At 41.5% G+C, this 13,310-nt stretch overlaps 1 protein-coding gene across 5 annotated transcripts in view; it reads right to left on the reverse strand.

Moving 5' to 3' along the window:
• WDR27 (WD repeat domain 27) overlaps positions 1-13,310 on the reverse strand; it is a 261,844-nt gene that overhangs the window by 162,504 nt on the left and 86,030 nt on the right. For all 5 annotated transcript variants that reach the window (XR_009455736.1, XR_009455738.1, XM_059715159.1 and 2 more), the window contains exon 21: positions 12,753-12,874. Coding sequence is in view for 3 of the 5 variants with exons in the window: in XM_059715159.1 (XP_059571142.1) it covers positions 12,753-12,874 (122 nt within the window). In the remaining 2 variants the exon portion in view is untranslated. The remainder of the gene's footprint in view (positions 1-12,752; positions 12,875-13,310) is intronic.

Raw genomic sequence — 13,310 nt, forward strand, 5'->3', positions numbered from 1 at the left:
ACTTTTACCTGCACTGCTACATCCCCTTCTGCCCCCCCCCCACCCCACCCCAGCTTGCCCCTCACCCCCTGACCCATCCATTTCCATTTTCACTGACTGGCTTTCTTGCCTGCACTGCATGCCAGCCTCTGGCTTCTTACTATTCCTTCCATCCAAGAACAGCACACACACCAACTGCAGGTGCTTCCTCAGTCTGACAAAAGGTTTTTCAACCCGAAACCTTGCTAAGATATATGTCTCTAACTATTCAGTTGGTCTACTAAAAAATACCAGATTAGATTGACCCAAAAAACCTCGTCTGCCAGTGTCAAGTCCTTAGACCAACACCCCTAGCACCTGTCCCCAGTCAGCTGACCGGAAGGACACAGGGCCCTAGACACATCTAAGCTGCAGGGCTGGGGCTGGCAGGGAGAGTTCTCTGGCAGCTGCTGGAGAAGCAACTCCTGCAGGAGAGGAAAGAAAGGCTCTGTGACAGTTTGGCTGCCTAAAATGATGCAAGTGCTACTTGCAGGATCATTTGACCCCAGCATTCTTTCCTACCCATGGCAGGGGTCGGACTTGATGATCTGGTCATGTCCCTTCCAACCCTACTTACTATGAAACTATGAAACTATTGAAACCCCCAGGATGGACCTCCCTCCTCTGCCTTCTCCCCACTCCCATTATGAAAACACTGCCAGGAACAGTGCTTGGCTTAGTCAGCCGAGCCCTGCTCCTGGCATGTAGACGCAAATTAATGAAGGTGCTCTGTTCTGGAGCACCTTCATCTGAACCCTCATGTAATGAAGGTTCCAGAACTTAAATGGTCTACAGCCATGCACTTGTTTGGTCATGGCTGTAGACTGCTTTCTGGGGCAAGATTGGGTGAAAATTGTCATGTCTATCTGTGCCTTTAGTTGTTCACTTCTTCTTACTCACACACATGTCTCCATTATGTTTTAAGGAAAGTTTCTGTGTAAGTATTCTTTATGCTTTAAAGGAGAGAATGATTAAAGAAAAAATTACATTTGAGGGTATATTTTCAAGACATCCTCAGTACTTACGTAAGCACCCCAGAAATAGATTTTTATGAAAAAAAAGTTCAGTACCTGAAATGTTGAGCATATTTGTGAATCGGGCCATAAATGCCATAATCTAAATGGCTTGGCACAGAGTATTTTTTAAAGTGTGGCTCTTGTACAGGTGTCTAAATTAAAGCTGAACATTTAAATGAAGTCTGATTCTAATTGTGAGTGATGAGCACCAGTCCAAAAATGATATGGCACGATAAACAGATGACTGGCTTCTGCTCAAAATTTAAAGCTTGTTAGGGAATAAGGTGCTATGCATTTCAAAATGCAGGCAATAGAATCATTTGTGCTTTTATAAATATATGGAACTGGATTATCCCCAAAGTAAAAGGCATGGGAGGCAAACACAAAGTAAAAGACATGAAACGAACACAAACTCATTCTTAAACATTTGATTTAGGCAGTGAAGTTTGCCAGTCTAATGGAACACACTGCCAAATCTGCCCCCCCGCTGGTAAGTCCTAAGACATGCACTGGAGAATGGGTTCTCTGTGTAGGGATAGATCCTCTACACTTGATTCAACCTCTGAACACCAGTTTTTTTGCTCCTTGACACCTCCAGGATTACGACCTTAAAATAATGCTGTACAAAGAGCGCATCTACACATCCCCCTATAGCGACACAGCGACGCACTATATGACCATACAGTGTGCTATGGCGATATAGTGATAATATGTGTTTACACGTGATCATCAGCTAGGTTGCTGTAGCAGCACACTCCCCAGGTATAATGCACTGCTGCAGTGATGTGGCAGCAAAATTTAACCATGCGCCATGCACATGGTGCAGTAACCACCTGTACTGCACCGTACTTTAGTGCTTCCAAAAGGATGTACTAAAGCACAGTGCCATAGCAACATCACAATATGGCAATGTGCAGACACATCCAAAGAGTAACACAGTTATACCACTGCTTTCTTGATTTAAGTGTAAGTAGTTTAAAATAAACATTGAGAGGAATAATTATTACAGATAAAATTATAGTGGCATAGGAGATGTTCTCCTGTAAAAGGAGTGCAAGGGAAGCCATTTTCAATTAACATCTTAAAACACTGTTTGAAACTAGATTACAAAACTCATTAAAAAATGTTGGGACACAGCACCCAAAAATACACACTCAAGCTATATTGTTCTGGAAAACAAATCTACAGTTTTATATACATGTCACTGTTTTAATTTTTAACAAGACAATTAACAGACTCCTCTTCATATTTTGACATAAATATTTTAAAAGATTATTGTATTGCTAATAACGGCCTAATTTCTCTCTGACATCTTTAGAGACTTTACAGAGTAATTGCCTTCATGACTTCTTTTTCCACTGAGTTACTTTAAAGTATGAATTTATTTTATATAACTAAAAAAGTCAATTTAGAAGCTTAATCTACAATTTTCCATAAAAAGCTCAACTTTCTTTGCTATACCACAGTCTGACTTTGCACTCTTAGTTTTTCTCCCAAGTGAATATTTGTCCACAGTTTTAAAGTGCTCTCTGCATAAGTAACCTGAAGTCACTCAGCTGACAGAGCAAAACGAAAAGCCAGAAAAAGTCTAAGCATGTCCATGCTGCAAATAATACTGAAGGAGTTTAGCGCAGTTAAGTATTTTACCAGACTAAGTCTTTCAAAAAACCACTAAGAGTTATGTGAAAGTAGCAGAAAGGAACTGTCTTAAACCCACAAAAGCAAAGGCATTCAAAATGGGGATGTAAAGCTGTCCTCAGCCTACCCCAATATGTTTGACATTGCAGCCTGTGTGGCATTACACAGCGACTCAACATTTAACAACCTTTTCATAATAGAAGGACAAATTTTCCTTAATTCACTTACTTTTGTGGAGTTAAATAAGACCCTGTCATACTGATAAAATAGATTATGGTTTGTTTGTTTTTACTGTTCAAATTTCAGTACAATTATTCTTGATTCAATCCTTCATACATCTGAGGATTACTTATATAAGAAATCAGTGCAACCATTCAAGTCAACTAAAAATATTTTTGTGGATTCAGTTACATTAGATTTCCTTTAATATGGCTTCTGTCTCCAAATAACACCACCATGCTAATAGATCCTGCAAAAGCATCTGAACCATGGATATTGCATACCTTCCTAAAATTGAATAATTCAAGCTTCAAAACAAGACCTTTTACCTTTCTCTGCAAAAGATACTCTAAAAGTGCAAAAGTTTGTGAACAATCATCCAGTAAGGATGCTGGGTACCTGCTTATAGTCAGGTTGCTTACAGACTGAACAATGAATGTTGTCCTGCTGACCTACAACTGCCTTAAAATCCATAGCAAGCCCCTGCAAATCTGAGGACACATAAAGAATTGAAGAGTATATCCAAAGCATAGTGGTCCCTTCACAATAATTCCTAGGCACTCTGGTTCTCTATGATGCACAGTTTCTTCCCCTTAATCCTCTTTCTTCATTTGCAAATTCCTGTGGAATGTGAACAACTTCTTCTTACTGATGTCTGCTAGTGGGTCTGTCAAGTTAGGATACAATGCATCTGTCATACCAAACCTGCTCATGACCCCTCCACCATCTAGTAAAATCTTCCTAAAAACTGCAGAATCCCTAATGTAAGAAAAATTGATGTGGGAGGGATTGTGACAGAACTAAAAATGGTCTGTGTTACAGTGTTTTATTGCCACTGCATGTGGGTTTGTTTTATTGGGGTGATGATTAATGTTTGACTAGTATGAGTTTCCTCAAAATGCTGGCTGGAAAAAGAAGGAAGGCTCAAAACAAGCTATCCCTCAACAAATACTCAAGAGTTGTAAAGGTACAATAACAGGACTATTTGGTTCAATGTCCTACTAAGCCTGAAGGATTAATTTTGACCAGAAGGATCAAAAACAAGGAGCACAGAAGAACAAAAGAACCAAAGAATCTTCTCTCAATAGACTTCCCCAAACAAATAGAGCCAGACAGTTATAAAGCCCCTGAGCAGATGTCTGAAGAAGTTACCTACAGTACCACTGGGATGATACATTATCTGTGAATGTAGGTTCATGTAGACTGTCTGGAAGTCCTTTTTTCCCTAAAAGTTTTGTAACACTTCAAAAATAAACACTTTAATTTACAACGGTCATTATGCCAATGGACATCACTGGTTACAAACTCCCAAAGGGGAGAACTATAGGTGTTCAAACTATTCCAGGGAAGTATTTGGTAGCTGTGTTGGTCTGAGACAAAAAGAAATGCAAACCTCTAGAATTCTTGGTTCAGAGATAATACCTTTTATTAGACCAATTAAGAAACAACAAAAAAAATATGTTTTTCTGTAAGCTTCTGGGCACCCACACCTTTCCTAAGGCTCAGGGAACATTAAAGATGGTAAGAAGTCCCCATGATTTTTTGCACAGAGGAAGCTGAAGATGCAAGTCTGTTCCTCTGGGTCCGTGAGAGTGTCTTTGTGAGTTGCTCTTTGATGTACAGATAAGACAGGATTCCTTCCCTGGTGGTGTCAGGTGGCAACAAGGCAGGGAGGTGTAGAAATCTTTCTTGTTTGGTAATGAAGTTTAAATCTTAGTTGGGCTAATAAAAGGTATCATCTCTGAACCAAGAGTTCTAGAGGTTTGCAAACTCTGTTCAACATTTTTACCTGGCACTTCTGACAAACAAGTACTGTTGACTAGGATCCAATCTAAAACGTAGGAAAACTCCAAAGAGAAAAGGGCAGAAGGCCTTATCTCAGGGGATAAGGCACTCAGACAAACATGAAACTAACCCTACTACTGTGACAAAAGGCTTCAAAGTTAAAGGAATTTAGAATTATTTCCCTTCTTCTAACACAGTGGCCCTTTTAATGGGATTTATATTATTTAAAGTCTCTCAAGGCATAAAAAATGTGAGAGGGTAATCTGGTCCTACATTGTTGATTTTAAATACTATAAAAAACTGATATATTCAGAGGATGGAGTATCTCCTTGCAAAAATGTATTTTGAACATGTGATTTATAGGAGTACAAAAAAATAATCAGAACTATAAAAATCCTTTTGCACTGAAACTTAAACAGCTGAATTTATTTAAATCAGATATGGGGGAATAAGAAGTTCTTGCTCTAACTATTGTATGCCAAGTTTTAACCCATAATGAGTTTTTATAGCTGTGTTATAAATGCTAAAAAAAAAGAGGAAAGGATTGTAATGGAACTGCTGACAAGTTATTTTCCACTATGGTAACTACATTTGGACTCTATTGATCCCAAATTCAATAAACATTGCTACTAAGTCCCACTACAGAGGATTCCTTAAAATGGTTCTTTACCTATAGAACTCAAACATTAACATAAATATATGCCAACTGAGCATGGCAGAGACCATGTATCAGAATATGAACTCAGATTCAGAAGCAGATTCTATCATTTCAGATTAGCTTTGATGTGTTTGATTCACACTGCTCTGGACGAAAAGTAAGGAAACACATTTGCAAACTATTATTCACTCTATTGCTCATGCCTGTTTTGGTTATCTGATAGGGTACTCAGAAAGCCATATAAAATTACATAAAATGTCATATTTTTACAGTCTGACAACAAAAACTATCCAAACAGATGTAAAATTATTACAGCTGTACAACACCAACCCAGAGAGCCACAGCACCCTGCTTGAGAATCACTGGTGTATGCAAACAAGAAACAAGAGCCTAAAACAGCAATGTGTTATCCAATGTGTGCTATAATAAGCCATTATGGCTGATGACAGACATGAAAAACAAAAACAAAACAAAACAGCACTTTATCAGAAGAGGAAGCCATTAGTTCGACTTGGCTTCCCAACATCTGTATAGATCAGGTGATTCAGCAGGGGCTTTTTGGCACTTTTATCTGAAGCTGTTTAAATCAGCTATTAGATAAAAGCACCAAAAAGTCCCACTGAAGTGCCCAATCTATACAGACATTGGGTGAACTGGGTAAAACTATTGCAATGTCTTTTCTAGATGTGCACTGCACTTGGCGCAGGCTGCACCGAGCTTAAAGTAAAGTGCTGTTTTGTTTTGTTTTCACATCCAAAAGCAGCTTGTAAGTGTGCAACTTGACTGGATTTCATGATGCTGGGCTGAAAGCAGAGCTCCTGCAACCATTTGAGAACTATACCAACTGCCTAATAAAGGCACACTCTAGAATGGTTTATTACTATTGTTTGAATAGATGCCATCTATTGTATATTTCATCATTATGGAAAAAATGTAAAAAACAATTTGAGAGTATTACATAAAATATTCTTCCACTAGTAAAAGTAGAACATGGAAGAAAGGTGCAAGAAAGAAAGATGCTCATTTTCTGCATAAGTGACCTGAAGTCACTCAGCTGACAGGGCAAAAAGAAAAGCCAGAAAGGTCACATCTACGTGATCACGCACACGTTTCCCCAGGGGCAAACAGCAGCAACACATAGTTGTGTTGCTGCTACATGTCCCCAGGGAATGCTCATGCACGTGCACTTTGGCATGCAGCATGTTGCCCTGGGTGGGGTAGGGGAGGCTGGGCCCAGCACCTGGGCTGGCTCCAGCAGCCTTACCTGGGGTCCTGGAGGCTTCCCTGGTCTCCAGTGGCAGCGATTGTTTGTGTGGAGCATGGCTGGTAGCCAAAGCACGACTCTGGCTGGCCAGGCTCTGGTTTTGGCCGGTGCATGCTGCCACCACATACACTATCCCATTTTTTTCAAGTGCAGGTTTTTTTTACACCGGGATCTTCTGATGTAAAATAATCCAGCCACACTGCTAATTAGCAGTGCCACATACTGCACATGCATGCTCAACTGGACATGCGCAAGAAGTCTAAGCAAAACTATCATTCACTCTCTAGAATGTTGACTATACGTACCGTAAACCAAAAACCCTAGAACATCCCCTGCTTAAATTCCTAAGACCTTTCCCCTCCTCTATTCCCCATGAATCCAGCTGACTTTCAGATGCAAATGACAGCCACACAATAATCACTTTAGAATATAAAAACTAAAGGTGATGGCTGACAGTATTCAGAAAGGGAAAATCAGCTCATAGCCCCAGAATAGGCCAATAATATAACTTAATCTTCTTTTAATTCCAAGCTCTTCCCCATCTCACCCCTTCCCTTTTCATGTCCCCCTTCTATCAAATCTACATTTAGTCTGTTAGGGCAAGAAACTGTACAATGCACTTTAATGCAACTTTTACTTCAACTTGCACAGTTAAGGAGTTCATAGCCACCTCCACTGGGTTTGTGAGGGTATGGCTGGGATGCAGGCAGCTGGGCCTATGAGTAGCCCTTGAAGGCCAACTAGAAGATTAGGTAGGTGGGGGATTCAGGTTACTGGAGCATCAGATTGGGGTCTGGATCAGTGGAATGGTCTGCCAGTTCCCAGGATCATTCTTTGGGACCACAGCCCTTCCAGTTGATCAAATAGTGGAGCTTGCCTCAGACATGTTTGGAACACGGAACCAGGTTCCAGGAGAGCTAAGAGGGAAATCTGAGAGATGTAGTCCAGGGTGCAAGCCAAGTTAGGAGCCAGGAAAACCAGAGACAGGAATGAATGCAAGGCTTGCTGAAGTGGACTGGGGTTGCTGTCAAGGCGTGCCTGCAGCCTGAGTCTGCAAGTGTAGTTAAAAGGACTGAGTGGTGCTCTCAGTAGCCAATCCAGTTACGGAGAACTTGTGTAGTTGCATTTGCCAGGGATCAAGGACAGGTGTGGTAGCTCAAGAGCTCAGCCCAGTTAGGTCTGACTGACCAGAGGCCCTGATAGTAACACCCCAGTTATGGGGTCATCTTCCAGGCAGCCTGGGACAAATGAAAGGTTTGCAGTAACTTGGGGGGCACGTACATGGTCGGCCAGTTCCCAGGATCATTCTTTGGGACCATATCCCTCCCAGTTGATCAAACAGTGCAGCTTGCCTCAGTCATGTTCGGAATCTAAAACCTACTTAACAATATACTCTTTGTGACCTTCCACTATTATCGGTGGGATGAGAGGGGTACAGACAGTTAGGAAAAGGGCTTTTGGGTAGAGCTTAAGTAGGGATACATGGAAAACGGGGTCTGTCTTCAATGTTTCTGGTAGCTGAAGCTTGAAAGCCACACATTGAGTGCTTTGTCAGATCATCAGAAAAATCAAAATGTTGTCAAAGTAAATTATAATGAATCAATCCAGAATGTTCTGGAACACTTCACTAACAAAGCGTTGGAAGGTAGTGGGGGGCACTGCAGAGTCCAAAGGACATGACCAAGTATTCAAAATGCCCATAGCAGGACCAAGACACAATCCTTCACAGTCATCCTCCTCCCATATACGGACTAGATTGTGGGCCCCTCGTAAACCTAGTTTTGAAAAAATCTTGGCCTGACAAAACTTCTCAAAGTAATTAATTAATTAGGGGCAGCAGGTAGTGGTTAAGAACTGTTACCCTGTTTAAAGCCCTGTAGTCAACACGGAGGAAAAGTGCACTATCTTTTTTTTTAGTCACAAAGAATACTGGAGCCCCAACTGGGGACATGGAGAGTCTGATGAACCCCTTATGGAGGTTCTCCACAATGTACTCTTTTTGAAGCTTGAGCTCTGGTTTGGAAAGGGAATAAATGCACCTGAAGAGACTCTATGCTCCTGGCAAAAGATTAATGGGGCAATGATAAGGGCAATGTGGAGGAAGCTAGTCTGACTCTTTTTTCTTGAAGATGTCTCCCAGTTACAATATTTAGCAGGCAGTGATGGGTCAGGTCCACTAGGCAGGTATCTCCCACTAATGCTGGCTATAAGGCACCTATGATCAGTGTGAAGGGCCTAGTATCATTGACTCAGCTTCTGAGCTGGGTCCCAGTTTGAGGAGCCTTCTCCAAACAAGAGCTTGAACAATAGATAGGGATCTCCATAAATCATGCCAGAAGTGCCCCCCACAGCAGCCCCTTCAATGTTTTTCATTTTGTTGCTTGCCCTCCCCATCAGCCAACTCCTGATTGGCAGCAGGGCCCTGACAGCTGGGCTGTTTGCTGCTGATAGTTAGGAAAGTGAAGACCATGACTGGCAATCAGTGGCGAATGGCCTGGCCAACAGGGCCCCTCTACCAATCAGGGGGCGGGGAAGAGGCAAGAAGTGAAATGCAAAGCATTATAAGAGCTTCTTCAGGAAGCACTTCCAGCGCAGTTTATGGAGATCTCTAGGAATAGGGACAAAACAGCTTCCTTAAGCCCTATAAGATGTCTGTATCATGGAGAGATAACCAAGGAATTCCTAGACAACTGAAAAAATAAGGAGCATGGATAAGGTCAAAACAAAAAGACTCCCAGTGATCCTCTACTGATAGCCCTGGTAGAGCTGTCTCACTGGTAATGGGGCCTGAGGTGACAGGGAATCCATCCACAGTTTCGAGGGGATCCATCCATGGCTTTGGGCATCTTTTTCTGACCTGACCAGTATATGATGTTGCTCCACAAAAGGTCAAGTCAGTGACGTTAAAAAGGGCTCTGGTATCTAACAAGGCTGGGACAAAGACATCCACCCCAGACCAGTTCTGTAGGCAAAGGGTGACTAGCAAGGGTGAGTCTTGGATCTTGATGGAGCTCAAGAGCCTAATATGGACTGGAGGGGAAGGCTACACAGTAGGTCAGGGCCACTCTCGTCCAATGACACAGGGTTGGGGAGTCTCCTTCCTTGGGCAGGTCTGAGCAAAATGCATTGACTCCCCACAGTGTAGGCAGAGGTCCTGAGAATGACAGTAAGCCTTCTCCTCTGGGGGAAATCTCTTTATCATCATGTAGATCTGCATGGCAGTGTAAGCTCTTCACGGGTCCTAGCCTGCCCATGTGACTGTGATGTAGCCTCATATTCCTGTTGTCACCCATACAGATAAGCATCAATATGGAGGCTGAGGTCAATAAGGCCATGCAAGGAAGCTAGGATCTCCACCCAAGCTGACTTGTCCTTAACGTGGCCCTAGAGCTCCCAGCAGAAGTGGAAGTGTTGAGCTGCCTCATTCCACACAGTGTCAGTGATCAGCCATCTAAACTCTGAGGTATAGCTAGATACCAGAGGGTGCTCTTGTTTGAAGGTCTGGAAAGTCCACTCAACACTGTAGACCCTCAAATGTAGTCTAGGGTGCAACCTGAGATCAGAAGCCAGGTGAATCAGACAGCTGGGTGCTGAGTTCCAGGAAAGACCCAAGAGCAGGATCAGAGAAAGCCAAAGCCAAGTCAGGAGCCAGGAGAATCAGAAAGCTGGTACCAAGTTCCAGATAATATCCAAGGTCAGGGTCAGCTAAAGCTAAAGCCAAGTCAGGAGCCAGGAGAACCAGAGAGAGCAGTGAACGTGAGGTTTGCCAGAGCAAACTGAGGCTTCTGTCAAGGCATTCCTATAGCCTGAGGCTGCAGGTGTGCTTAAGACATCTGAGTGGTAGTTACAAAAGCCAATCCAGAGAACTGAGGCAGTCATATCAGCCAGAGATGAAGGTCATTTGCAGTTGCTCATAAGCTCAGCCTGGCTGGGTCTGACTGATCAGAGGCCCTAACAGGCATCATGCTCTCCCTCTGTAGTTTAGTTCACTGTTATTACTAATTGCGAAGTGAACAGTTTTTGAGGTTTGTTTCACATTTTGTTTTTACATTTCTGCTGTTAAGCAGAAAGTTACAAGATCACAAGAAATACCACTGAGAGATCCCTCTTTTGTTCTACAACAATAGATAATTGTTTTCAACAAAAGATGGATCATATGTTATATCCAAGTTCCAAGCACATCCAGATTTCTGGCAGCAATGAGGTCCCACTTTCATGGACTACTTGCTATGGAACTGCATTCCCAAAGCATCATCCTTGAAATTACCCTATCAAACATGAGGAACAGAAATTTAACTGAATTCCAAATAATACAGGGAGCCAGTAGTATGTACAGAACATTGAGGTTATGTATATAATAAACTGATTTATTGCACATGATAATATCTCTCTAGTGACTGGTCCCATTAGCCTACTAAGTCTCATGGATAACAATTTTCTTCTAGCTTTATTGGAGTTTCTGGAGCTGGTTTCTGGTTTAAGAGTCACAGATAGCTAATTGCTTTTGTACATATTATTTAGTCGTGGTTTGGTATATGAACATTTTAAAATAGCAAAGAGCTTGAAAAATATTCTTTGTAAAAGTAATAATTTGCTATTAGTTTTAGTTCATATTTTTTTTTATTTAACAGGCTTCATTCACAACAGCAGAATAGTACACACAGGCTGCTTCCAGACTGCGAGTGCAGCCATGCAGTGTGTGAAGCCATATACTGCATGTTCAGCTGTTCACTGAGCTGCAACGGAGAAGTGTGGGGGGATTGACTGCTGAATATCCAGGGGTCAAAGAAACCTACACAAAAAAATAAAAGAGGAGCGGCGCATGCAGGAGCAGTGTGTGCCACTCAAAATTGGAGCCTGGTCAGCCAGAGCCACACACGTGGCAGGCTTCATGCTCTCAGAAGGAGCTACCATCCCTGCAATTTTTATCTAAATCAGGCAAAAAATAACAAAGGTTTAGGCATTTTCATGATTCCCCATTATAGCCTAGGGGTGAAACGTTGAAACATGTCGAAACAGAGAAACAGTCTCAACTAAACTGAACAAAACAGTGTTCTGAAACAAAACGACGAAATGAAATACTGTCCCTTCAAAACGGCGAAATGGAAGTCAGAATGAATGGTGCTGTTTCACACAGCCCTACTGGCCAAACTACGAGCAGAAGGATTTCAGAAACTGCAGCCCCAGTAGGCCTCCAGGGTCCCACATAAGGCTACTGAGGCTAGCCAGTGCTGGCCTCAGCCTCCCCTACCCCAGCCTGGGGTTACCTGCTGCACGCCAGAGGGCACATGGCACAGGCATTCCCTGGGGACAATTAGCGGCAGTACAAGGTGTGCTGCCACTAGTTGTCCCTGTGGAAGCAAACACCCAAGCTTGTATGGATGCAGCCATACATTCAGAACTGGGAATCTGAGTCAGTCTCATTCTGCTGCCAGCAGAAAATTAGCATACATCTCCCTGGAGGTAGGAAGTATCTCTCATGACAACACAGTGACATCTTTGGTTCCAGGCAGCATAGATTTTATGGGCAGTAAAATAACCCAGAAAATGATGGGAGCTTCAGGTCTGCCTTTCATTTCCCTAAGCAAAAGTACGACTAAGTGAAGCCTGCTTCCACTTATCAAAAAAAATCTAATCAAGGTCTTGCACAAAACACTTTAAATATATTATATAGAATCCAATTTAAAATGTTTTAAAACTATATAGCTATATAAAAAGTAACAGCTATGGAGAGTTCTTTACATTAGGAAGCATCATTGAATAAAATGCTCCAGAAATAAACCAAAAAATCACATTCAAGAAGAGAGATAATGGAAAGCTATAAAAATTACTGCAATGTCAAAAACGTTTGAACGGGTTGCTATAAAATAGTACCCAAGCCTGCAATGCCACGAGCTTCCCTGAAAAAGGGGAAACACAAAACCGTACTGCTTCAAAGGCAAACTGGAAATTAATTATTTCAGTCATTCCTCTGGAGGAAAAATAACTCCTTGTCTACACAGTCAAGCAGACCCATATCTTGTCAAAAAGCTAACAAGATGTACTTTCCCTGAAACTATGCTGACTGGTGTTAATTACATTTTCAGTCTATAACCCCTTGCTGATAAAGTCCCAATCATTATTCACAATAATAATAAAAGAAGAAAAAACTTACCTTATTTTGGCAAATCTGGTGGACTGATCTAGATTGAACATCCGGTATCACTGCTGCACTGCAGCCTGCATTGAGGTCAAAAACTTCTAATGCTCGGTTGCTTCCAGCAGCAAGTACAATATCTGTAACCTCTGCAAGTTAAAGTTGAACTTACACAAATAGATCAAATGGGTAAAATGTAAAAGTATCTAGTGATATATTCATTAACATTATATAATGAACTGCCCGATTCCTAAATGCATGAAGAATTTCTAAGAGCAGCTCTTAAATTATTCAAAAGTAAGCTATATACAAGTAAATTAAAAAAAACCCTTTAATTATTTCACATCAAAATTCTTACTAGCAGATAGCCCAAGTAAACTAGTAGCCTGAAAAATAACTGATTTTTAATCATAATATCACATGTATCATAATACCACAGCTGAATAATTTTGTAATTCAACTGTGATTTCACCATACATTAATGCTTAATCACAAATTAATGTCAATGCAAGCTAAATATTATTCCACCATCTAATAAACATACTGAAAATGACAATGTTTATACATTTTGGGGAC

Source organism: Alligator mississippiensis, chromosome 1 (assembly GCF_030867095.1).
Source record: "Alligator mississippiensis isolate rAllMis1 chromosome 1, rAllMis1, whole genome shotgun sequence".
Classification (NCBI taxonomy): domain Eukaryota; kingdom Metazoa; phylum Chordata; order Crocodylia; family Alligatoridae; genus Alligator; species Alligator mississippiensis.